At 36.7% G+C, this 27,403-nt stretch overlaps 1 protein-coding gene across 2 annotated transcripts in view; it reads right to left on the bottom strand.

Annotated features, from left to right (window-relative positions):
* rims2b (regulating synaptic membrane exocytosis 2b) overlaps positions 1–27,403 on the bottom strand; it is a 207,412-nt gene that overhangs the window by 41,132 nt on the left and 138,877 nt on the right. Inside the window, exons 21-28 of one of the 2 annotated variants that reach the window (XM_052092883.1) lie at positions 19,883–19,978; positions 18,285–18,344; positions 18,008–18,082; positions 17,787–17,834; positions 15,626–15,682; positions 12,127–12,236; positions 11,008–11,040; positions 996–1,018 (exon numbers count right to left, since the gene is read on the bottom strand). In XM_052092883.1, coding sequence (XP_051948843.1) covers positions 996–1,018; positions 11,008–11,040; positions 12,127–12,236; positions 15,626–15,682; positions 17,787–17,834; positions 18,008–18,082; positions 18,285–18,344; positions 19,883–19,978 — 502 coding nt within the window. Of the gene's footprint in view, positions 1–995; positions 1,019–3,535; positions 3,569–5,822; positions 5,846–11,007; positions 11,041–12,126; positions 12,237–15,625; positions 15,683–17,786; positions 17,835–18,007; positions 18,083–18,284; positions 18,345–19,882; positions 19,979–27,403 lie in introns of those variants that run through there. The other variant, XM_052092884.1, reaches the window with a different exon arrangement.

Raw genomic sequence — 27,403 nt, 5'->3', positions numbered from 1 at the left:
ACCACGCCGTGGTCAATAAACGAGGTGCAAATGTTCCTCTTATTAGCGATGAACAAAACAAAATGAAACGTAAAAGTTTTTCAGGAAGTGTCACAGCTGTTGGCCGCACACGGCTACAACCGGACCTACCAACAGTGTAGGGAAAAGTACAAATAAAATGTAAAGTGTCTACCATCAAGGAAAAGTGGAAGTGGTTTGACCAAATGGACGTCATCTATAGACCGGCGAGCAATGGGAGGGAGAGCACCCTGAACTCAGCCATGGCTGAATTCCACGATGGAGGATGATAGGTTAACTCTACACTCCGCTTGAAAGATTCACTTTATTTAGTTGATCAGCTACTGGAAGCTTGCTTCTAAAACAACCAGCCCAATTTAACTGCTACACTTGTGTAAAATCACCATGCAACAGCTGCTTTATGCAGCACAATGAGCTAGTAGCTAACAGCTAGCGGTCGTGTTATTGTTTATTGTTTGTGTCGCATTTAAGATGATGTCACGGCACTAGAGGCGGTGCAACTATGACGATCAGCCTATAATCCCACCCACATTGAGGCGGCAATAAACAGCAGTGGAAAAGTAAGCTCAGAAAAGTAAAATGAGTCGAGTCGAACCATAACGTGCAGTGGAAAAGTGCCAATAGATGTATTTTAAACATAAAAGTCAACATGAAGAGAACATTCCATTTTACTGCCAAATATTTCCTCCCTCTCCACTGGTGACAAACACCAAACGTCTGCCTTAACACATTCATATAGTTGTTCAAAGTATATCCTAAAATGGTTAACCAACATTAATAAGACTTCTCTCCACAGTATCACTGCAAATGTATTTAAGCATTCTTCTTCCAAGCAAGCGATATAAAAGCTGTTGTAAAGAAAGCTCCTCTGTTCCACAATATTGAGGATAATACAATTACTACACTGTAGAATGACTGAAACCATTTAAAAACAAGTAATAAACTCAATAAGAAAGCAATGAGAAAAATGCACATACCCTAGATGGATCCTTCAGAGTACCTGTGTGGAAAGACAAGACAGGGTTTAGATGCAGTGAAATCCAGCACACACTGCCATAGATCTTGATAGTGTAAATACTGCTCATTAATACAAATACAGGCCTACATCCAATAAACAATCCTAAGCGACACACACCAGGTGCCTTTCACTGATGTTTACACTGCTGTTGCTTTAATAGTTCTGAAGCAGAATAAAATGATATGATCAGCTTTGTTCAACATCAGGAAATTGTAGCTCAACACTCAGTATTTTGGATGGTTTACAAGAGCTTTTTGAAAAATTCTACATCATATTTCTTGTAATAAGTGATGTGTTCACTTTTGTAGGTCAGTGAAATTGTTATTGTGGGATTATATACTTTTCATTATAATTCAAAAGAAAAAAAAAATACATCCTCAATATGTGATCCGGATCCAAGCACACGGGAGGAGAACCAAAGTTGCCAAATTTTAAAGAAAAATTCAGGTGGATGCTGTGGATACAATTGTTTTGGTGGCATACCTCAATTTGCTTGATCACAGTTGCACAATTAGGTTTTTCATAAATTATAGTGCCACCTAGATTCATAAATTGAGGAAATCTGGCATGTACCCTCAGAATGCCATATTGTACAAGTGTATCAAGTTTTGTTGAGTTTGGACACTGCATTCACAAGATACAGCCCAAAATAATAAATACTTAATAAATAATAAATAATAATACTATTGTTTTTGATAATTTTTTAGAGTTAGAATAAGTAGATAAAAAAAAAAGGTTTCTTCCGAAAATGTAAATCCACATTATGTTATTAGGTTATAGTGACAATACAGATTTTTATTCTAGCACTTATGGTTATGTAATTATTAGAAAAAATTTATATATTAAGAATGTGTAAGCACTTGAACCCAAGAAGGTGTATGCCAGGCTCCAAATTCCTTGATGAAACAGCTATTATTAAAGGGCCACCTATGGACACAATTGGATGAAATTTGGCACGTATCCTCAAAATGTCTACATGTCAAACTTTACCAAGTTTAGACTTTGCATTTAGAAGGTGTAGGTCAAAAAGTACATATGGGCTATGGCCAAACATTTTATTGGCTTGAAAATTGGAAGCGCTTTAACGAATTAAAAAACGTATATCAAAGAAGACAAATACCATTAAAGGAATATTCTGAGTTCATAGAACTCAGAATATGAGGCAGACTCAATGTTTCAAAAGTAGAGCCACAAGACGTAAACAATATGTGTGGTAACATGATTTTAGTGTGATAAAATTGCCAATGTCCAATTTTAAAAACTTTGTTGCCATAAAAAAGTAATGCTGTAAATCATAAAGCCTTTAAAGAGGATATAAACAACTTAACAGTTCAAATATACACAAGTTATGATAGAAGAATTGTATTAAATTGTAAGCAGCAAATTTCTGCATTTAAACCAAAAATTGGCCCCTTTGTTTTACATTACATGAGCCTCACTATAACCCAGATTTTTTTTTAAATAAAAGGAGGAATGATTCAATATTGTTTTTTTTGCGGTATTTAAAGTTGTTCCACAAATGCTGTCAACTGAGCTTAACTTGTATTGAACCCCAAATATTTCTTTAAACAGTGTACTGACCATTTAAGTAAATGAACCAGGGTAAAATCAGAGTAAATTAGCGTTTAGCATTTATTCAATGTGGGTTCCATTATATGCAATAAAAAAATTCCATCCCACTTTATATTAGGTGTCTTTAACTACTATGTACTAACATTAAAATACATACAATTCAATGTTTTTTTTATTGTGTGTAACAACATGTTGGTAGATTTCGAGGTAGGGTTAAGGGTAAGGTAAGGTTAACAGTGTAGCTACAAATGTAATTAAATCATTTAAATGTAAGTACAATGCAACAACATGTAAAGTATGTACTTAATAACACTGTATCACAACCTACAATAGTATTTAAATACAACTAATATAAAGTAGATCCACATTTTCTGTAGCAACAGGTAACCCCAGGTTGTACACCCTTTCATAAAACAGTTCCAACTTTACAATCTAAATCGATGAGTCACATCTCCTAATATAGCACACACACACACACACACACACACACACACACACACAGACATGTTGGTCTACCTATCATTATGAGGACTTTCCATAGACATAATGACTTTTATACTGTACAAACTATAGATTCTATCCTCTAAACCTAACACAACCCCTAAACCTAATCATCACAGAAAACGTTCTGCATTTTTACATTTTCAATAAAACATTGTTTAGTATGATTTTTAAGGGATTTGAATTATGGGGACACTAGAAATGTCCTCATAAATCACATTTATAGCATAATACCCTTGTAATTACTAATTTGTAACTTACAAAATTGTCCTCGTAAATCACAAAACACACACACACACACACACACACACACACACACACACACACACACACACACACACACACACACACACACACACACACAAGACCTCTAGAGTTTCTGTTGAAGAGGGGTTTCTGTTATACATAGACATTCTGTATACAGACCTGCATTTCCATTCTCTGACACAATTTCTACTGCTGATGTGAGAATGAAACACAAAATGAGAGGAAAAACAAGACAGTTTAAACTTACACATGACACACAATGTTATGATGGACACACAAACACACACGAGGGTTTTAGATTTTAGAGAAACTCATCACTTCAACGTGCTGCAACAAACGTCAAGAGAACAGAGAAAAGCATCAACACAAGATATGTGCTGTACTAAGCAAAGATTAAAGCAAAACTCAAACTCAATCTTCATATACAGGTCACCATATATGCACCATCTTCCCCACAACATTCTAGATGCAACACTAAAAGAATGTGTAGCACAGCTCAATTTAGTTCATATTGATTCACATTTTGTATCGCTTGAATTCTTCTCTGCTTCCTTAATCTTTATGTTTGAGGCAGATGCACAAACAAATAACAAAGAAATTATTAAGGATAATAGACATTCCTAAAATCAATGGAGTCACCATTTTCAATGTGTTTTTACTGAAAAATGTCACCTATCCCATTCTTCTGTAGTCACTTTGATATTAGGTAACAAATTACAATAATGTTCCATTGGTTAACATTAGTTAACATGAACTAACAATTAACAATATTTTACAGCATTTATTAATCTTAGTTCATGTTAATTTCAACATATAGTAATACATTTTTAAAATCAAAAGTTGTATATGTTAACATTGGTTAATGCACTATGAACTAACAATTAACTAACAATGAACAAACAATGAAATACTGTATTTTTATTAACTAAATTTAACAAAGATTAATAAATGCTGCAAAAACATGTATTGTTCATTGTTAGCTCATGATAACTTAAATATGCATTAAATAATGTTAACAAATGGAAAAGTGTTACGCAAAATGTGTTTGCTTTATTTGGAAATCGGTATTATCAGCACAAAAAACAGAATCTCTCAACCTCAAACATTTTCTCACTCATCTGTTATGCCTGTGAGCTTTAACATAGTTTACTTAAAGTTTGCATTTCATATCAAAAGGACAGCCATGAAATTATGTATTACTGGTATAGTTGCCTCACTGCAAAAACTCATCAAAATTGATTTCCAAATAGCAAATGAAAGGTTAGTTTGAATCCATTCTTTTAAATGATTCAGTTGAATTGATTCAAGACGTGAAATGGTAAATCTATCAAATGCGAGACCTTAGTTTGGGAATAAAACTGAGGTGGGTGACATATTGGAATTATAAATAACGGGACATTAGGTATACGTAACTTAAACAAAAGCATCGTTATAAAAAGCCGTATTTCATTACATATTTATTTCACTACAAAACATAACGTGTACAATTTTGGAAGTATTTCAATGACAAATGTCTTTGAAATTAAAAGCACACTGAATTGCACTTATTGAAACGCATTGCATTAACAGTACTTGCATTTTTTTAGGGGATGCAATTTCATATGGTTGTACTGTATATTTAAAATTATTTCAATTGAAATCATTTCGCACAAAATTTCATCATTAAAAAATTAAATAATAAATATTCACCATCCAAAATTCGCCCCAAAATATTTGTTTCTTTTATCTTTATTATTCAAAAGTTACTATATTCAGTCCATTATAATTTACTTACAAAATTAATTGGAAAAGCAAAATATAATGGACCGAATATTACCTGTTGAATAACAAAGATTAATTTTGGAATATGAATATGAATTGTTGAATTTTTAATGGTGAAATTTTGTGCAAAATGTATTCAATTGAAAAATTCACATATTAAATATACAACCATATGAAATTGAATCCCCCAAAAATGCAAGCACTGTTAATACAATGCGCTAATTGTTCAGTTTTTTGTTTCAAAGACATTTGTCATTAATATACTTCCATATAAAATGCCATGCAGGGACACCATTGAGTGATGGTAGGCATTGTACTCCTCCTCTGTGATGCCTCAAATGAACTGGTGAATCTGCTTTTAAACAAGTTCATTGGAACGAACCATCCAAATGAACCCATATGCTAACATTATTTGGACTTCTCTCCGCTACCTTGTAGGCCAACATACCATACCACTTTAACTATTTATGTTCCAAAACACGCGCACACTTTTGTGTATTTTAGTAGTTGTGTCATATAAAACTGTAGCGACACATCTCGAAAGATAAAGCAACACTTCACAGCAAGAAGAGCAGCAAAAGAGAGGAGCTACACAGCAGAAAAGTGAAAATCTAGATCCCTTAGAAGCACCCCAGGGTTTGTCTACACTTCTAAGGGCTAATGAAGACCACAGATTGTGCCATACCAGAAGCTTTCCTCTGCTGGTCCTCCCATGTCACCTCTAAAGTTACAACACAAGGAGAAACAGTAAATGCACTCCATCATGCACACTCAATACAACTACTCAAAGAACTGAATTTAAGCTAAAAGGGGAAAGTCAACTTCTTTGCATACTGGTAATTAAATGTGTGTTTTTTAGTTCTGTAACCTGCACATATAAAGCTCATTAACCATATTTGAACAATGGTTGTATTCAATTTCCCCTTATACTGTACATTGGGAGTTTTTCAAAATGTGTAGATTTGTAATTAAAAAAATTAAATAAAATATATATATATATATATTAAAAAGAAATTGCAAACAAAATGTAAATACAAATATTTATATAATAATAAAATAATAAAATGAATAATCATTTAAATAATTACATTTGATTTAAAAAATAATGTTCCTAAAAAACCTTTCTTGAATTACAGTTTTATAGTCTATAGTCTAGTCTAAGTCTAGTTGATTTCAGTTTCTGTAAAGGTGTACCATAGCACCATCTATAAGTGAAGGATGGTACTCAGTCTCTATGTGGTTGCATTGGGTTCAAAAAATAATAATCATCAGATATTTCAAAAATAATAAGTAATAATTAATCCTGAAACTAGAAAAATATGCTCACCTGAGGGTAAAACTAGAATGTCTGCTATATATCTGAAATCACATATCGGTTGCATCTTGACCAAGACAACCATAGTATAAATAGGGGAGGCTGTGGCTCAGGTGGTAGAGCGGGTTGTCCACTAATCGCAGGGTTGTGTGGGCCAGGAATCATGCTGAAGTGTCCTTTACCCCAAGTTTCTCCCATGGCAGGCTAGCGCCTTACATAGCAGCTCTGCTGTCATTGGTGTGTGAATGTGTGTGTGTGAATGGGTGAATGAGACGCAGTGTAAAGTGCTTTGAATACCGTTAAGGTTAAAAAGGCGCTATATAAGTGCAAACCATTTACCATAAACTGATGACAGCTATAAGATGTCCAAGTACAGAAAATATATTCAACATCTAAAGGCACTAAACCTCTCCAGCACAAACACAGTCTACAACATCTCTGAGAAATTCACACGCTTCAACACTTGCCTTTCCTCCCATTAACAGGCGGGGGAGCTAGAGGCTTTTCCTGGGTTTCTTGTGATGGAAATGGCACAAACACAGACAGACAATGAAGTTAATGAGAGGTTTGAGTATTATCATCAGTAAAATCCAACAACACAGCAACAATTTTACACTGGTCTAACCACGCTAAAACAAACACATTACACTGTCTTGCTCAAGAGATGCTATCCACACTATAAAACTATATATTTTTTAAAGAAAAAATAGCTGGTGAAATTATATAAAGAAACAAGTTAATAAAGTCACTCAGACTGCAGGTTTGGAATAGTATACAACTGTACTACTATTTTGCAGTATGCAGTACGAATACTGTGCAATGTATGCACATTTAATGTATCTCTTGACTAATCTTCTTGACTCATTATTAGATCAGATTGCCAAGAATTATTATTTATTAATTTTCTTTAACAATAAATCGATTTAAAAATGCAAATTAACTACAATATTTATTTTTCAGATGCAAACTGGACTTTACTTGTTGAACTAAACATGCAACGTAATCAAGTCAAGTGAAAACAATGCAGCATACTACTGTTTGAAATGCTAATCATCACACTGCATTCTGTTTCACATTCTATTTAAAAAAAAAATAGCAGGCAGTTAACAGTATATACTGCACTAATATTCTATTCTCAACCCATTTGTACTGACACACCTGGTTCAGATGCCTGACGGGTGGGTGGTGGGGCTGTTGACTGGACAGGAGATGGAGGAGGAGGGGCTGGGGGAGGGGCAGATGCAGGAGGAGGGGCATGTGCAGGAGTGGGAGGGGCTTGCAATGTAGGTGAAGTAGCATGTGCAAGAGGAAAAGCATGAGAGACAGGAGGAGGTACGGGGGGATGGGCTGTGGTAGGTGCAATGGCAGGAACTGGTGGCTCCATCCCCACGTTAGCTTTGATGATGACAATTAAGACAACATGGTTTAAGAAAAGGGGTTGTAAACAATAAAAAGAAAAGAAACATGTACAAATGTACAAAATGTACAAAAGGTCACATGGGAAGGCATTAGGTGTGTTCGACTTCATGCAGCGCTGCGCACACCGTTCGGTACCTGACTTGAAGCGGTGCAATTTTGTCAAACTTTATGCCATCAAAGAACCGTGAAAATAGGTCGACACCAGCCGGCTGCAGTAGTTGCAAAGCAGCTTCACAAGCTATGATGACGACAGCTTATTCGTAATTGGCTAGACTCTACGATGACATTGATAACGTGCGCTTCAAGGGCTGAGTTCGGATGGCATGCTACACATACTACTCTTACTACCTATTGCTATGCCAGTCAATGGAAAAAATATTAAGAGTAGTATGGTAGTATGCCATTACCAAGGTGTCTATTCTGACACTTTCAGTTATGTTTTATATAACAGTACAATTCTCTTTTTATGCAATCGTAATCTTAAATATCATGCTTATTAATTAAAGAATTATTCTTGTACACACAAGCACTGTATTAAGCAGCATATAACCTATTCAAATTAATTGTGAAATTCAAACATGTGTCTATTTGAATTTCTATCAAATCCAGTCCGTCTGCAATAAAGAAAGCAAACATCGCACAATCTGCCGTGTATGTTCAGCACACGGCGGGAAGCACAAAGCACCGGCTTGATGGCTCTCTTTTCTATTCCTCCACCAACTCTCACCGATCAGTAAGGCAAGGCGCAGCCGAGGTCGAACACACCTATTTAAGATCTGCAAGGATGCACTGAAATTTCAACCAATAAAAATGACATAAAATATTATTTTCAGCTTTGGTGACTTTTGGTGACCAAACAGGATGATTTCAAATCAGCATTTTCGGTTTCAGTCAAGAATTTTCATTCCGGTACATCACTAATTATTTGTATGATGACATAGAGTGCATCTCATCTGGCTCCATTGCTCACTATGCCATGAACCATTATATCGTGAACACAAATGTGGGTACTGGCAAGGGTGTTCATCAACTGAACATTGGGACACTTATGGCTCAATTACCTGCAACACGATTAGAAGATTGCCCATTTTAATGCAGCTGATATTAATCAAAAACTTCACTATATACATGACACTGCTGTGCTTTTTAATGGCACAATTATACACTATGGTTTTTACAGTGCATTGTGGGAAGTTTTTAGTGAGCAAATGTTTTAGTGCACCGGAATGATATTGTGAATTGGACAGATCTAGAAATGGCCGACTTCCTGGTAAGTGCTCTAACTGAACTAGGGAGCTGATTGATATGCACCCACACAGAACAAGACCATTTCTGCCATTGCAATGTAGTGTAGTAGTGTATACTTGTATTGTACTGCTATTCACTAACCACCAAACTCTACTCACTTAACAGCCACAGGTCACTTGAACTTTCCAATACTACATAAAACATAATAACTAACATTTCTTAATACCATATAGTCTCAGCTGTAAATGGGCGGTTCTCTGCCAACTGAAGCGGCTAAAGAGCCCAGAGCTATTCCATAGTAATAGGTCTGGCTACGTGCATCTAAATAACATTTAACCTAAAGGTTTTCTCATTAAGAGAGCAAATTATTTGACTATGATTATTATGATGTAATAGCATTACCAGCCATTGTTTGTGTGACTTGGGAAGGTACAGGGGGCAGGGCTGGAGGTTGACAAGCCCCTCCCACTACTTCACATATTCAGGCAGAAATGAGAACAAGAAAGAAAGAAAAAAATGCTATCAGAAATGAAGATGAGAACAACAAAATGTGAGAAAAGAAGCAAAGAAAAGCAAACATAACAATCTGCTCTGCCAATCTACTCAAAAAATGAAAAATCTGCTTCTTTTCAAAGTCTATCTGGACTAGTCAAGCTAAACTACAGTAACCACAAATGCAATTGCAATCATCATACCATATAAGTATAAGCATACCACTTTGCAACATTTAAGAAATACAAAAATTAAAGTGTGACACTGAGACTTACTAATTCAGTCATTAAATACATATATATCGATTGAAAGTTCTCTAGATCATATTATTAAGATATCAAGATCATATTTGACTGATGTTCCATGTTTCCTAAACAGAATTTACCAGCAATAGTCTGAGGAAGCTGGGAGAGAGCAGGAGGAGGAGCAAGAGGCTGATGTATCACCCCTGTTCCTACTTCATTGGTTGACGAGTTGCATCAATAAAAAAAACAAAGCCAAATGTCAAGAAACCAACAAGTAGTTACTATTAAATAGTTCTAGTCTCAAACAATCCACTAGTCTAGTAACACCAGGTATTCCCCAGCTACAATAACCGGTTTTGTTTTGGTATTACGATACTATATACGCATCTGTCCAAGACATCTTTAGATATCTCGCTGAAGAGTGACAGCTCGATTTTCCTGTACCATATCTGTACCAGGCTCTGTTTTGGAGTAAATGGTATTTCATTAGTGGGACAGTAATGATGGATTCACCATAATCCATATTTGTCTGTATACCAGTCTGCATACCAGTGGTTCTCAATTGTTTTTTTTTGGTCACGCACCCCCCTTTGAAACAAGATAAACGTAAGTTGCAAAGAACGGCAGTCTTCTGAGGGGCACACCTTACAATTTGAGAACCACTGCTGAAATTGCCTTAAATGTATCTTAATCATAAACTGGTAACCAGCAAAGTTTTAAATGGCCATACTGTCAATTACCATAAATAATCAAAGACTCCAAGAAATGAAGAGAGCAGTCTTCTTTCATGTGTTCACATTTTTCCTATTGAAACGATTTAAGTCGAGGAGGGACTTACAATATCGAAGTGCAAAACCCTTTTTTTAAAATATCCATTAGAGATAATCCCAGACACAAACAAATGACATGGACTACACAGCAAACACCTATATTAATACATTTACAGGTACAGTACTACTAAGCACACTAATAAGGTTGAAGCACACAGAACTGTAAACTGTTCTGTTAACTACACTAAACAAATCGTAGAAGCAAAGCCAGAGACAGGTAAAGCACACAGACCAGAACTAACAGGCTAAGTCAAACAGAGTAAAAGCTGTATTAAGGTAGACTGAGACATGTTAAACACACAGAAGCTAGAGATTACAGACCTTCACAAGGCTCAGTCACACCCTCGCCATCTTCTGGGAAAAAGGGTGAACAAAAAAACCAAGCCATGTTGTGTTATGTAAAGAAGCTAACTAGAATAATCCATATATCACATTGTCCAAACTGTAGTATTGACTTTATAATACTTTTGCAACAAAAGTCAATTTTGGCTGAAATTGCTCTAGGTAAGTATTTGCTAGGATAAGAGGCATTGGTCCAGATGTTTGAGTAGGTGACTGTGTAGTTGTTCAACAGCTGGTTGTATGTATGTAAGTTAATGTAGATTTTTCTACATTTGTATACTTATTTTAGCTTTCGTAATTTTAGCAGTGTCCCTTTCGTAACAAATTCACTACCTTCAACAATACATTTTAAGACAATTAATACAGGAATTACAGTTGCCTGCTTTGAGCAATATTCTGTTTTTATGCACAAGCCTTTGTGTTGTACGGACAAGGAAGTAATAGATATGTAACCTTTTTATGTTCATTTTTTGTCAGTTATCCTACTGAAATGCATCTGATTGGTGGCTGATTTGTGAACACAGTATTAAACCAGCCTAATTATACAGTCTAATTTAAGCATATTTATTAGGCACACTGCTTTACTAATTTACTTGTATTTTTCTCCTAAATATATTTATTTACATTTTTCAATAATTAATGCACTTTGCACTTACATAATCATTGTACAGATTATAATACTTATTACTATTATTATTATTATGAGTAGAAGTTGTTGGAGTACATGGGGACCTGCTGAGGATCATCTGCCACAGTGTGTGTGTGTGTGTGTGTGTGTTTGTGTGTGTTTTCACAAGCTCTGTTCTTTTTGCATAAAATTGCATACATTTACAACATTTGCATGTGTAAATTCTTCAATTCCTAAATCATCCCCATCTCCATTTATTCCTAATGTCTTCTATTATACTTCGTATTGTATAACATTGTATTTATTGTATTGCTATTTTCTGTTTTTGTATTTATGTTTCTGCTATAATGCCTCGATTTCCCCCAGGGGATTAATAAAGTAGTATTGTATTGTATTTGCACCAGGATCTAGAATCAGGCACACGCACCACAAACATTGCACTATTGATCAGTACTGGTTCATCTACTCACCTCTGTCCATAGATCCCTTGGGTGGGACCTGCGGTAGCTGCCGGCCTCTCCGACTGGATACTGGCGTGCTGGTGGGACTCGTTTGGACTGAGCCAGTCCGGGGGTTTGCCCTGCGGGATAAATGGCGTGTCAGTAATGAAGACAAAATGTTACATCTGAAGAAGGATTAGTTTAGTAACCTGCACAAAACACTGCTAGACAAAAGCAGGTCACGCTGGTGAGAGAATACTAATTTAAAACAAACCCACGAACAAGTTGTATCTGAGTAAGCATATGATGAGGAAATAGTATAAGAAAATAAACTCCACATTAAGTTATGCTATAAAAACATATTCTGCACTGATGCACAGAATAAGTCAGTATTTGGCACAGTTTTCAACAGGGTTAGTACAAACAAAAAGGAAAAACATTTGGAGAAATGTATGTTGTGTGGGCAAGGTGTGTCAACGTTGCAAGTTTTGTACAGAATCCTAAAAAAGTTTGGAGGTTAATTTCACTTAACCTGTCAAGAACATTACAAGGCCAGATTTAATCTCAAAACCAAGACTGAAGACTTTTTTTTTTTTAAAAGATGATTAATTTGATTCTTGTTTTGTTTTGTGACAATCATGAATATTTCCCATCAAAATTCGAATCACTGTAATGTGAAAATAATAACTGACTTTATTATAATGAAAGATTATTAAAAGGGATAGTTCACCACTTCTTTTATGCTGCCATTATGCTAATTCAAAGTTCTGGTCATCATTCACTAGTATTATATGGACCAACAGAGCTGAGGTTTTCTTCTAAAAATCTTTGTTAATGTTCAGTAGAAGAAAGAAAGTCATACACATATTGGATGGCATGAGGTTGAGCAAATGATGAGAGAATTATAATTTTTGGAAGAACTATCCCTTTAAATTGTTAAGTGTGGTAAAATTTATTCCACTGTATTCAATTTATGCTGATTTTGCTGATTTGACTTTTTTACAGTTAAAATACTTTTTTGTTGTTGTTGTTGTTGTTGTTGTTCTTATCATTAAAAAAAAATCCTTATTTTTTTAATGCAAAATAAAATTTCTATCTTTTCATTTTGTGGTAATTTATTGTATGACAAGGACATGTTCTTGACAGGCTTCGTGAGATTCACCTTTCGAATTTTTGCATAAAATCACAGAAATATTATCACTAATGCAATTCCACATATTTGACCATATAAAAGCATGCATTTGATAAATATGTCACAGTCATGTGCATTTTAGCCACGTAACCAATATATATATATATTTATATACGTGTAAAATGCACATCAACTCCACAGTAAACACAAAGGATCTTTAAAGCACCTTTTGAGCTGAATGTCACATTTTGTTTTCAATGATAATACAAGTGGCTCACATTTCACATTAAACTGTGGCACATCCAAGAGCTCTTGTGTCTCTTGCATCAGTGACACCTCATGTATAAATCTAAAGATGAATGTAACATTCCTTGTGGCTTATGATGTGCCTGGCCAATCATAAGTCAAAAGGTTGCATGGCGTCTCAAAAGGTGTGATAGAGTCAGCGCCAGGAGAGGTGCCGAGCTTGTGGTAGCTAAAGCTGCAAGGAAAGTGAAAAGGCCTCATTGCATGAGCACACGGCACTCATAACAGCCCACAACTCAAAGCAGAAACTGTTAAACAACAAAAAATTATAAATGTTAGTGAAAAAAAACAATTAGAACGAATAAGAAAGTAAATCGTACAATGCCAGGTCCACACCATTATATGCCAAGAGGATATAACAGGTTTCTATAATCAAAATGAAAAGACATTAGTAGAAATCAACATCACTACTCTCTAGAGATGGGAATCGAAAGGAATGTAACCATTCTTGCTCTGATTCTACTTAACAATACGGTTCCTTAATGATTCCATTAATGATTATTTTAGTACTTTTGAGGCAACACAAAATAATTGATTATTAAAAACAGTACTATTCTATTACAAATAAACTCTGTTCCAAATGATTACCTTTAACATGTTTGAGAATCGAACTAGATTGGTGGCTCTGTATGTATGTTATTGCATGTAACTATCAAGCACAACACAACAGAAAGATGTTGTCTATTTATTTTTTTAATTGTATTATTTTGCGGCACCCAGTCTTTCTCTCTCTATCACAATGAATTCAGATTGCAAGCTCACAAATCAGCTCAAACTGATTTTGTTTTTTGTATTCTGTCTTCATCGGCAAAAGAATTCAGGCTTTAGAAAAAACGTTAATGGAACCACATATCATGAAAATCATTCAGTTCTGAATAAGAACCAGTTCTCGATTCCCAACCCTACTACTCTCTACTATTCATATAAAAACAAAAATCAAACTAACAAACAAACAAATAAACAGCATCGTTACAACAGGGTTAAAAAAAGAGGAAGTGAAGAGGGGCATTCCAGGTGTAATACAGGAAGCAGGAGGCATGGTTTCGTTTGGCGGTTTAGTGCTTGGTTGTGATTGGTCTGGGTCACCTCGTTAAGGCAGGAGAGGGAGGGGCAGATCTCCCTGATGGTAAGGATGGCATGGACCTCATGTAGCCGGAGTCGGGCCGCTCAGACGAGCGGGAGCGGGTGTAGACTGGTCGATCCATCATGGGCCGCTGGTCAGCTGATCTGGACCTGTAATGGTCATGCCTGTCCACCATCCTGCGGCTATACCTGCAGAATGTTAGTCAAAAAGCCACGCTCAGCTGAGCCCCAGTGCATCATACTGTAGGTAATCCAATAGATCTGGTAACCACATTACGTCCTTATGCTGAGTAGAACTGGTTGCTGTGAAAAAAAAATGGAAGCTTCTAACAGAACAAAAATTAAACCGCAATCAAATGTGGCTTCAGGTTTCAGCACTGGAAGCTCTGGGTCACCAGAATAAACAGACAAAATCATAAAATGAAGGAAAAACGGCAAACAAAACAAACATAACCAAGGCAGGCCAATAATTACAAATGTTCAGGTAAACTAAAGTAAAAAGTTAACAAAATACATCGAAAATCCCCTCTTTCGCCATCAGGCAGCTGCTGTAAAGAATACTAGTTAAGCAAAGTCAACATATTTTTCACTGCCAAAAAAGTAAAGGCTTGGGTATACTTAATTTTTCCGCATATCCGCTTGCTTCGCACACAGTCGAGAGCTCAGCATTCCTAAGTATACTCTTAACGGTGAGCGAATATGAACGAGTTCGACGCATGCACAGTATGACTGCTTTGAGATGCTCATCTCTGGCTCTTTTAGTATAATCAACGGTGTTGCGCACAGAGGCAGACAGTCCACATATTGATCAAATCTGGTCCGCAAGCAGACAGTTCACACAGACTGTGCTGATGACGAAATTTGTGGCATGCATAATGTGTGCATTGCGATTAGCAATGAGGACAACCAAAGTATACTTTGGCCTTAAGACTCTTGACTACAGTCTACTCTTCTTCTACATCTCTACGAAAGCCTACTTGAGCACTTGTACTAATTCTGCCATTTTACCTGAGATCTTCCTCAAAGTGCTCATGGTTAGCTGGGAATTCGGGGATATGATCCTCTCTATGGACATACATGAGAGAAAATGCATAAAAAACGAATTATCTTTATGATCTGCAGGACAGCTGACAGTTCGAGCTGTCAGGAGTTTCTGTATGACCTAATGACTAAAAGGTGAATATATATTGGTATATATGGTATACATTAATTTATAGTATACTGTCCAAAGTGCAATTCAGTTGCAAGACCAAACAAAGTTAACTAATACTAAACATCGCTTTTTTCTCCCCAATTTTGGCACGCCCAATTCCCAATGCGCTCTAGGTCCTCATGATGGCGTAGTGACTCGCCTCAATCCGGGTGGTGGAGGATGACTCTCAGTTGCCTCCATCTGAGATATCAATCCACTCATCTTATCACATGGCTTGTTGAGCGTGATGCCGCGGAGACCTAGCACGTGAGGAGGCTTCACGCTATTTTTCGCATCATCCACACACAGCACGCGCCCCACCGAGAGCGAGAACAACATTATGGGGACCATAAGTAGGTTCACCCAATGTGACTCTACCTACTGGAGCAACCGGGCCAATTGGTTGTTTAAGAGACCTGGCTGGAATCACTCAGCATGCCCTGAACTTTGTGAATTTCAGCTTGTGACTCCAGTGGTGGTAGTCAGAGTCTTTACTAACTGAGCTACCCAGTCTATAGAGATTTCTACATTTCTACAAGTTGCTGCCCTACTTCTAGGGTGATTGTGCATTTTTTCGTGTATTTCTACAGTATGTGGCTGCTAGGGTGTTCTGGCTCATGCTAATGGTTAAAACAATGAAGTGCAATGGAAGTACCCAACTTCAATTTTTCAAATAAACTAAATTTTAATAGTTAATGTAGAATAAATTGAGATTACTTCAAATTAATAAAGCCAACTTCTATGTCATTTAAGTCAGAGCTACTTGAGCACATACAATGTCAAGTTTGGTGGTGAAGGTTACAGGCTTTTGAGCATGCTCAAAGTCTGATCACTGATGCTCAGTTTTAATATAATGGAATTTAAAATTTTTATATCAGGGGATTTAAAATTGTGATTTCAGCTCATGCCTTTAAGGATGTTATCCAGTAGTCATAAACATCTATGTAAAGGGAACAATGGAAAGGAGGCGGCGAGAACCGGCTTGACAATATAAAAAATAGTTCAATAAACAAATAAGCAAAAAGACACAAACATAAACACACGACGGTCAGCTGCCCGTAAATGTTCTCTCTCTGTCGCACCACCGTCCGCAGTCAGCCTTTACCCTTCTCGAAGGCTTGATTAGCCTGATAAGGGACCGGGTGTGTAGAATCCCAACCTGAACCCGCCCTCTGCCCTGTCACATTCACATCAATGTGATGGGGTGTACATCACATTGATGTACACCCCAGGCGGCCGGCAGTGAGCCCCTCCCTGCTTGCACATTTCAGTGGCTGGTAGGGGTCTCCTCTGCCCCTGGCAGCGGCCCGGCAGTCGGCTAGGAGCCCCTTCTCCTCTCGCAGCCATTCCTTCCATTTACAGGCGGCCGGGCTCCTCCGTCCCCCGGAAGATGGCCGCGGCTACTCCGTTGGGGTGGATGGTAGCGGCGAGAACTCTACTACAGTGTATCCCTCCTCCTTCCCGGATTTCGGTACCGATGTAAAGGGAACAATGGAAAGGTGGAGGCGAGAACTGGCTTGACAATATAAATAATAGTTTAATAAAAATCAGCCTTTATCCCTCTCAGAGGCTTGATTAGCCTGATAAGGGACCGGGTGTGTAGAATTACAACCCGGCCCCGCCCTCCGCCCTGTCACAATCTGTTAAAATCATGACATGGTCTTGAAAATTCATGGGCAAAAATCTATGGGAACCTTGCATGGCTAAACAATATGAACTTCATATTGTTGCATCTGCTACTGAGCGGGTTTTAAGCGTGTTTGCTCAAAGTGTGCCGGTTTATGAGGACATGTACATAATTTGAAAATAATCTGTTTTTAATTAATAGATGTTTTAGCTCAATGTATTTTTAATAATTTGTTTCTGTAAAAAGTAAATGATCTTGTGTTGTGAAGTACTTGCTGTTAAATGTTAAGGATATACTGTCAAAGCACAACTACATCTAATTTTAACTAGTTTCTACACCGAATGCAATACCTTTCTGTATCTGTAGAGGGTTCACTTTCTATCCTGGGGCATGTCCTACTGAATAAACCAACCTCAAAGTTAATAAGGGAGATCTAATAGTGTGCTTTGTACCAAAATTAGTAGAGCATATTCTGAATTTAAAGGCTTCATAGACACTCAAATCCATTACTGACAACTGGCAACAAAAGAATGTGATGTGCTGTGGGTGTTGATCTCTCTAGAAGCCTTACCTGTAGTCTCCACCACTTCCATTCATGACATGATTAGGGCATGGAGTAGATCCATGATTGGGCCCATTGTAATATCTTTCGATGAAGGTGGAGGATCGATAGATTGGTAGATTGAAAATGAAGAAATGAGAATAAGAATGAGCAATAGTGGATTTATTGCAAGGGGTGAAGGCTACATCTGTAACTAGAGAAATATTCTACTGGAACACTCTGACAGCTACATAAACAAAGTCAGTATAGTAGGGTGCATGCCTTAGCTAAGGTTTCAGTGTTTTACCTCTCAGGAGATTCAAATGAGTCACTGTAGGCAGACATTTGTCTATCCTTCTTCATTCTCCTGAACATAAAATAACACAATCAGATCCTACATACCCATAATTATCTTCTTTTTGACAAAAACCACACCAATAGGGAAGCCCTAAGATGCCATGGATTCACATATACTTTTTGCTCCATTTTCATGTGATAACAAATTTGTTTTTCTCTAGAAATTGCATGTAATTATCTATGTAATTTTCATGAGATTTAAAATACTGGTTCATTGAGATTTTATTAAAATTGTGATAGCGAAACTTTGTTTTACTGAGAAATCTCTCAGTTGCTTTTGATTTAAAAAATACACTGTTTTTAAACATTTTTAAAAGTGTAGTAAGTGCAACAGTTTCATTCTCCCAAGATCTCAAAAAATAAAATAGTATCTTGGTATCTCAATAAAATAGTAATTGACATCTTGTGAAGTTAACATACTGTAATGTAACTACTGTATATTTGATTTTTTTTTGGTACTTGCTCAAGAAAAACACTGCTAAGATGTTAGGGTGTTGTGGGCAGTAGCCAGGATGTTGCAATCTGGTTGCTAGGTTTTTAGATAGTGTTATTTAGCATGTTGCTATGTGGTGTCTAGGGCATTGCTAGGTGGTTGCCTACTGGCAGATGATATTCTGGTCCATAGACATATGTTCCTCCAACCAATGTCTATGGGATTAACATTTTTTTTTTTAGGGTCCACCAGGTGAAAATCGTAAGTCTGATTGCTTAAAGTAATATCACATTAGGAAAATGTAACTTATCACAAGGCAATAGTGCAAAAAAAATATATGTGAATCCACGGCACTTTAGGGCTTCCATATACTAAAGCTGGTTTGATCTACTCCAAAATATTTGGGACTCCACTGAGCCAACAAAACACATCCTATATACGTTAAACACTTTTCAGAGGGGTGAATAAATAAATGTATTCTTTTCCTTTTGAAAATCCACTGTAGCTTGCTTTTTTCTGACTGGCATTTCTGTCAAAGAGTGAAGCTACTTGGCTCAGTACTCAAAGAGCTTGTGCCCAGTCATCAAAACAACACAAACCCGCCCTCAGTCATCTACAGAGCAGCATTGAATACATGTTGCAGCAGGGAAGGGTGGAGTGGGTGCAGCTAAGGACATGTAAACATACACTGCGCACACTCCCTTTGGGAAATGGCGCTCTAAGTTTACTGGCGTATTTAGTGGCGTAGTCGGCAAAGTCAAAATCTGAATGCTATAATGTACGTTATCCACTAGAGGAGCCTTAATGACTCCATATCATTACAATGACTGCACAAAGCTTTCTCAGTAGGTGGAAGAATGACACTCAATGTTTTTGGCTGTAGGGCAATCCAATAACAAAGCATTTGCCATATGCACATTTCACTGAGAAAATAAGCCATTCTGTAAGATGCAATAGGTTCCTCACCCACTGGAAAGCTCCCTAAAATAGATCCTAATCTACAAATCACAAATCAGGATGCATAAAATTGAAATATTTTTAGGTGCCACTAGCTATTCTAGTCAGAACTACTACCCACAGCACTAATACAGGAGTAATCCACTATGGTTTACTACCTGTCCATGCTATTGTACGCCTCATCAGAGTATGCACGGGCCATCCTAGGTGAGTGTAGTAACTTGACCGCGTCTTCACATTTCAGGGGGTGCAGACTGATCAGAAGAAAAGAGAGGCAGAATGCAATAGAGACTGGTGAGAGGAGTGGTTGATATCTCGGTGATAAGAAGGGGGGAGAATGGGCTCTTTCTCTCTCTTTCACACTCATGGACACATCCTCTTTTAGAGTATATATAGGCAAAGATCATCCAAAGCACACAAGCAGAAATCAGAATGACCCTGATTTAAGAGAACTGGCAAATATGCTGAGCTATCAAAACTGCAACAAATAATTTAAATTGCAGTACACACCAGAACCAACAAAGATGGTTGAAGCCCTCTCATTCAATCCACAGTAAAAACTGCAGATATAGTGCCTTACATGAGGTTAGAAAATGTGCCAGCATGACTCATTGTGTATTTTACCACGAAACTAGCAAGCAGACACCAGCGGAGATCTGTCCGGCTAAAAACAAAACAGTCAAAGCACTGCTGTGTTAGAGATCTGATACCCGACCTGAGCCCGATAGGATCCGACAAACCTTCAGGTTTCTGGCAACCTACGGTAGTCTCATAGAATGAAAGTTACTATAGCACATTTTTTTTTTACTTTTACATGTTTTATGTGCCACTGTCTACGTTTTGCTGCAGTTTCCTGGTGAAATGAACACTACAACACTTTAACACAAATCATGGGTCTATGGGATATCATATAAATATATATTCACTCTATTACTCACGCACTGCTATGTTATGATATCAAACACTTTTACTCAATGCATTATTTTGAAAAATTATACATTTTAATGAGCGCAAATTTCTTTAATATGGTATGCCGATTACTAATCATAATTAATCACGCATATAAATATTTCTGAGAAAGTCCCTCAAATAACAATAATTAAATGTAGAATTATAAAAAATTATAAATAGTAAAATTTAAATAATTTTAAATAAAATATAAATACAATAACAAATAATAATACAGATAATTAAAATGTATTACATTATTGTGGCACATGATAGAAGTATTAAAAAGACGGTTACACTTTACAGGTTACGTTTGTTAAAATTATTTAACATTAGTTAGCATGAATTATCAATGAATAATATTAGCATGGATAAATGAATTAATTAGTTAATTTCAACATAAATTAATACTTTTATTTTATTAAAAGTTGTGTTTGATAACATCAGTTAATGCACTATGAACTAACAATGAACTAACAGTGAACAACTTTATTTTTATTAACTAACATTAACAAAGATTAATAAATGATGTAACAAATATATTGTTAATTGTTTGTTCATGATACCTAATGCATTAACTAATATTAATGAAATGAACATATTGGTAAAGTGTTATCAAAAAACAAAGTGGCTTTAGAATACAATATATTGTTTATTTTCATGTTATTGAAAATAAGACTCATTGTATACAATTCACAGTAATCCATTTAGCAAATGAATTATTCGGTGTCACATTTAACATAGTTTAAAACTTAGAAAAACACGTCTTGAGATCCCTGCATTCGATATTGCCCTCCATCAAGTTGTGTTTATCGCAAGAACTCGTTCTCATCTTGTGCTGTCTGCTGTCGGTAAGTGTGGTTTGTTCCAAGGTTATTATAGATTTGGGTTTTTAATTTAGTTTTAATTTTTATTTCGTTTTCAATTTCAAATAATTGTTTAGTTTAGTTTCAGTTATTTTACCAACTGGGTTTGATAGTTTTAGTTTAGTTTTAGTTTTTCAATTAATTGTAGTTTTTGTTTTTATTTTAGTGCATCAATATATTTTAGTTTTGCTTCTATTTCATTTAACACAGATGAGCAAATGACATAGCAGGGGACAACTTTGTGTAATGTTCTTTAAATTAGTGGTGGTGGCAGTGCCGTTGTGACCTAAAGCACTGAACTGGTAAGCAGAAGGTTGTCGGTTTGATCCTCACAGCCACCACCATTGTATCATTTTTAACATATTGTTTTTATATAATTGTTATGAAGAGCAGGAGGAGGCAGACAAGGAGTTTGGATCTATGTGCGGTTTAATTGATCAACGGTGGATACAAACGGACAGGAACAAATGAAACAACCACGATGGGCAAACTGAAACTAAAACATGAAAACAACGAAGGAACACGGACCGGATTAACACGGCACGATAAACATGACAAGACAGGCAGCAGAGTAAACATCGGAACATGGGAACATCAAAACAGTGGGAACAACGAACGACAGGGTAATGGAGGAACAGCAGGGTTTAAATGCACAGACACATGAGGATACAAATGACAAACAGGTGCGAACAATGACATAGTGATGATGACCGGGAAACATGGTGACGGTGACACGGAAAACACGGGGCAGACAACCGGGGATCGTAACAATAATTAATCACACTGAATTAAGTCATTAAATCGACAGCACTAATTTTAACGCTTGTAATGCAAACTAACCTACATTTACATGCTTATTTCCACTTAATTTCCATTACAAAAATAAATCCAAAGGTCCGAAACATTCCACGATCCACAATGAGAAGTTTTAATAAACTCAAACATGTATATATGTAATATATCTTCAATTATTATTAACAGTAATTCATTAACAGTAATAAAACAAATTTGTACTAAACATAGCCTAAATGTATTCAAATACACTGAACTAAGAATATTTTAAGAGGAAAATGCCAATACGTGCATTTCTTATGTTTATTCATTTAGATTATACTGTATATAAACACAATACAAGCATATATTATTTGGAGTCATCCACGTTTATGCGATTAATTGATCATTTATTTCCATGACAACTGATTATGAAAATGTCTGAAAATTGACATTCCTAGTTAATGGTAAGGATGTCTGTTTTGTTCACCTCTCATTTATCTTTTAAGACACTATTTGTAATGTTTAGGCTAAAGTTTTATTTAACTTTTTTATCTTTATCTAAAAATCACCTTACATAACATAAATTCACTGGCTTTTGGCACCCCCTTATGGACATATCACTAGGAAACTGCAGCCAAACATGTAATAAAGCATGTTATTTTGATTTGCAAAAATATTTCCATTGTCATGTTTCTGGCTGGGTTCAGGTCAGTTCTTCATGTGTTACTTTGGGTTTGATTAATGAAAATTAGACTAAGTACAGCACCATGGAAAAGGAGTGTTTGGCCATCAAGTGGGCGGTCCTCACCCTCCGTTACTACCTGCTGGGGCGGGCCTTCACCCTCTGCTCGGATCACGCCCCACTGCAGTGGCTCCATCGCATGAAAGATACTAACGCCCGGATCACCCGTTGGTATCTGGCCCTCCAGCCCTTTAAATTCAAGGTGGTCCACAGACCGGGGGTGCAGATGGCTGTCGCTGACTTCCTCTCCAGAAATGGGGGGGGAGTGGTAGACAGGCCGGATGGTGCCCTGGCCTGAGTCGGGCAGTGGGGGTATGTGGCAGCGGGGGTGTGGTCAAGCGCCCGTCCGGGAGAGGAAAGTGGTAAGGGCGCTTACACCTGAGCTAGATTATGTCTAACACCTGTCTCTAATTTCAGTGAGCACGGGGAGAGCGGCATAAAAGGCAGCCAGAGGGCCTCCATGGGAGAGAGAGTGGCATACCAATTTACTGTGTTTGTGTGTGGTCAAAACTGACTGTTTAAAAGTGCTGTGTGCACGTTGTAATTAAAAAGAGAATAAAGAACCTCACCTCTGAGCCGCTGTGTCAAGTGTCGTCCCTTGGAGGAAGTCAGTACAAGTCGTTTTTGTCAGTTGCACGGCATCTCATTGTTTTTTCACCATTTTTTAGACAGTGTGTCAAAAAAAAATATTATTTTTAAAAATGCATCTCGAGACATCGGCGTTCTGTTTCATCGTTGCTCTGCGTATAGCTTTTTAGTGCAGGTGTCACAAAGATTTGACGTTCTGTAGAAGTTCAGGTTTCAAAGAGGACTTCATGTTGCTGTTTAAAATTATTCCAGATTGTTTTTCACCCAGCGTGAGGACGCCGTGCCCCGTTAAAACTGCATAAGGGGTCATATCATGATTAATCAAATTTTACTTGATATTTTGACATATAAGAAGTCATTCTACTATAAAAAATACTGTAAATTCCAGAACCCAAAACTTAATCCCAATCCAATAAAAGCATTTATTGAAACCAAGCTGCCAAAACGCCCCATTCTCTACTTTCGCGACAACCCTACGTCACTTAGGGTACTCATTCATTCAAGATGGCCTCTACAGCAACAGCGTCAACACCTATTTTAAAATCATCACACCCATGGCCTCACCCACTGGTGGTCACTTGGCTCATAAACAGAGACAGAGTGTAGGACAAACAACCTACTCTCTGTGGCCTAACTACTCCTGAACACGAAAGGGGACCCATCTGGAATATTTTTTTGTATTATTATTTGTATTATTTTTGTATACAAACATGTACTACACAGACGTCTTTAACTGTTGTCATCTCTCTGGCATGCTTTTAAAAGACACGGTGTCAAGTTTCAACTCTGAAGAGAAGATGCGTTTCATCAGCTGCTGTGGCTCCTGTTGTTTTGTTGCTTAAACTGCTCAACAAACTGGTCTTTCTTTTTTGTTCTTTGACCGTTTTGATTTGTTTCCGGCGATGTGCACCTGTGCATCTTGTTAAGCCACGAAATGAGCCTTTGCCAAGGAATTGTCACTGAAGTATATTGGACAGTGAAACTGTGAAATGTACATTTCTAATGTTTTGGTGCTTGTTTATTCTCTTCCGATTAAGATTTAAAAATGGCTGAATTTGAGATGCTGCACGCTGTTAGCCAATCATAACAGTGGGCGTTTACACTGAAGTTTAAAGGAGCAGCTGAGGCAAAAAATCAAGCTTTTCAGAAAGATGGTCAGAGACAGGTTCGAAAAGTATCATATATTACAAAATTCTGACTGTTTTGGTAAAAAAAAAAAGAACTTTACTCCCATTATCAGTGGACCTCAGGAAAGATAATGAAACAATAAAAAAGAGCATTTCATGACCCCTTCAAAACTCTACTGTTATGAATGTTGCCAATTATGCTTAAACAAATACAGAATATTGCAACAAATGTACAGGCTTGGAGAATAAATTATAAAGAGAGTGAGCGATTTTGAGTCAGGGCTTGAAATATTGCGATACCAGTTGGTTCAGGTCGGTCGGGTCACATGGTCTTTTAGCATGCTTTATTATACCTAAAAGTTCAACTCTGTTAAGACAAACAAAAATGTCGATTCTTTGCTCAGTTGGTAAAAACAAACAAAAATCTTGTATACAGTACATGCACTTGCAATGGATGTCTATGGGGCAAGACATTGCACTAGAATAAACTTTACAATATACAAACTATAGCAGCAAAACTTAAACTTTCTAAGTGTTAATATGAGACGAGTGTGATAAAATCACTTACTAACCTTGTCTGTCAAAGTTAATACTGCAACACATGTTATGACCAGCTGTCAAACCCATCAACTTCTGCATGATACGTGCAAGGATTTCAGGAAGGGACATCACGTTACTACACTGCCTGGCCCAAAATAAAGTCGGCATTTGGATTTAAATAATGTTTATGATTTTGGGTTGCTTCAACTGGTCAGGTCTAGTCTCTGTAACATTATGCTGCAATAAAATTATGTCAGCTGACTACCTGAATGTACTGAATGACCAGGTTATCCCATCAATGGATTTATTATTTTTATTCCCTGACGGCACGGGCATATTCCAGGACAACAATGCCAAGATTCATCAGGCTCAAATTGTGAAAGAGTGGTTCAGAGAGCATGAGGAATCATTTTACACATGATTTGGCCACCACAGAATCCTGATCTTAACCCCCGATAAAGTCTTTGGGATGTGCTGGAGAATATCGTCAACACGGCCTTTAGCTTTGATTACAGCGCACATTCTTCATGCCATTGTTTCAACAACCTTATGCAACATCACAACATTTATTTCCATCCAAAGTTGCATAAATTTTTAGCTGAGATCTTGCAATGATGACGGGAGAGTCGATACACTCTGTAAAGTCTTCTTCAGCACATCCCAAAGTTATTTGTAAAAACAAATCTAGGTAATGAACAGCAGGCCACAGATGCAGTCAATACAGCTTGATTTGCATTGGTAACACTTTCAAATAAGGTTCCCTTTGATAACATTAGTTAATTACATTAGTTAACATGAACTAATGTTAATTTCAATACAGTTCCATTGGTAATGTGTTTGGTGTCATGAACTAACAGTGAACAGTATAGATTTACAGCATTTATTCATCTTTGTTAATGTAAGTTAAAGCTACACTTTGTAACTTTTTTTGTTAAAAAATAACAAAATGTTAATAATAAGAGAGTGCACCAAAAATCCATCTTCCAAAACATGTCTTTACTTTACCCAAATACACTTTGATAAACCCATAATAATGATTTATATTTTAGTGCTGTCGGGATGGATTTTGCATATCGTCCTTCGCCCGTGCGTATCACGTTATATCAGTACACAGAGAAAATAAGTTCTGGCTACTGGAGTGCGTGTATGGTGTGGGAGAAGCGTGAAGCTGAAAGTTTGTTGTCACAACAAACAAGAAAAACTGATCATGGATCATTAAAAATGGAAAACCTCCGGGGAATCACCGGTTGTAAAAACAAAGAAATCCCGAACAGCAGTCTACAAGCAAAAAGGGAAAGCGACAAGAGTCCGTAATAAAACCTGAATCAAATCCCAGATCTAAAAAGGATTAAAAGCGACTTAGAGATGGCTTTATTCTTACTCAACAGGTAAGATATTTTATTTGTTTGGTTTATGTATATATGTGTAATCACACACACACACACACGTCTGTAGTGTAATACAGTAATTATACTGTGATCAGTGCAGAACTTTTCACTTGCTAGAATACGTGTGTATTGTTCTTTATAATGGCAATAATTTATATAAATAAATCCTTTAGTTCTAGATTTGCCAAAGACATGTGAGTCTTGAAATGATGTTGACCACTGGTTTGTTACAATGACAATCTATAAGCGAGTTACTACAGTGGTCTATTTGGCCAGAATATCCTGCAATTATAAAAAACTTCACAACGTTTGACCTTATCAGACTAGCAATTGTTGTGTCTAATGTTAACTAACGTTGCCTAACTGTTGTAACATCATTTATTTCAAAACATCAATGTTTCCAGCATAAGATATGGCACTTATCTGCTCAGATGAAATGTTTTTAGATATCCGTCTTTTCCTTTCATTTGTTATTTATTTGTCCATTCACTCTGTTAAGATGTCCTGTATTCATGTATGCACCGGTGCCTCGAACCACATTCATCCACGCAGAGGGGCAGAGCCGAAGCACAACCAAAACAATGTTCTTCCGCAAGATGCATGCAGTTTTATATTTTTATTGCTAGATGGCCAAAAGTTACATAGTGTAGCGTTAATAACTACTAATATTAATATTACTATATGTTGAAACTAACATTAACATATG

Source organism: Xyrauchen texanus, chromosome 26 (genome assembly GCF_025860055.1).
Source record: "Xyrauchen texanus isolate HMW12.3.18 chromosome 26, RBS_HiC_50CHRs, whole genome shotgun sequence".
Lineage (NCBI taxonomy): Eukaryota > Metazoa > Chordata > Actinopteri > Cypriniformes > Catostomidae > Xyrauchen > Xyrauchen texanus.
This window is presented reverse-complemented; position numbering and strand designations above follow the sequence as displayed.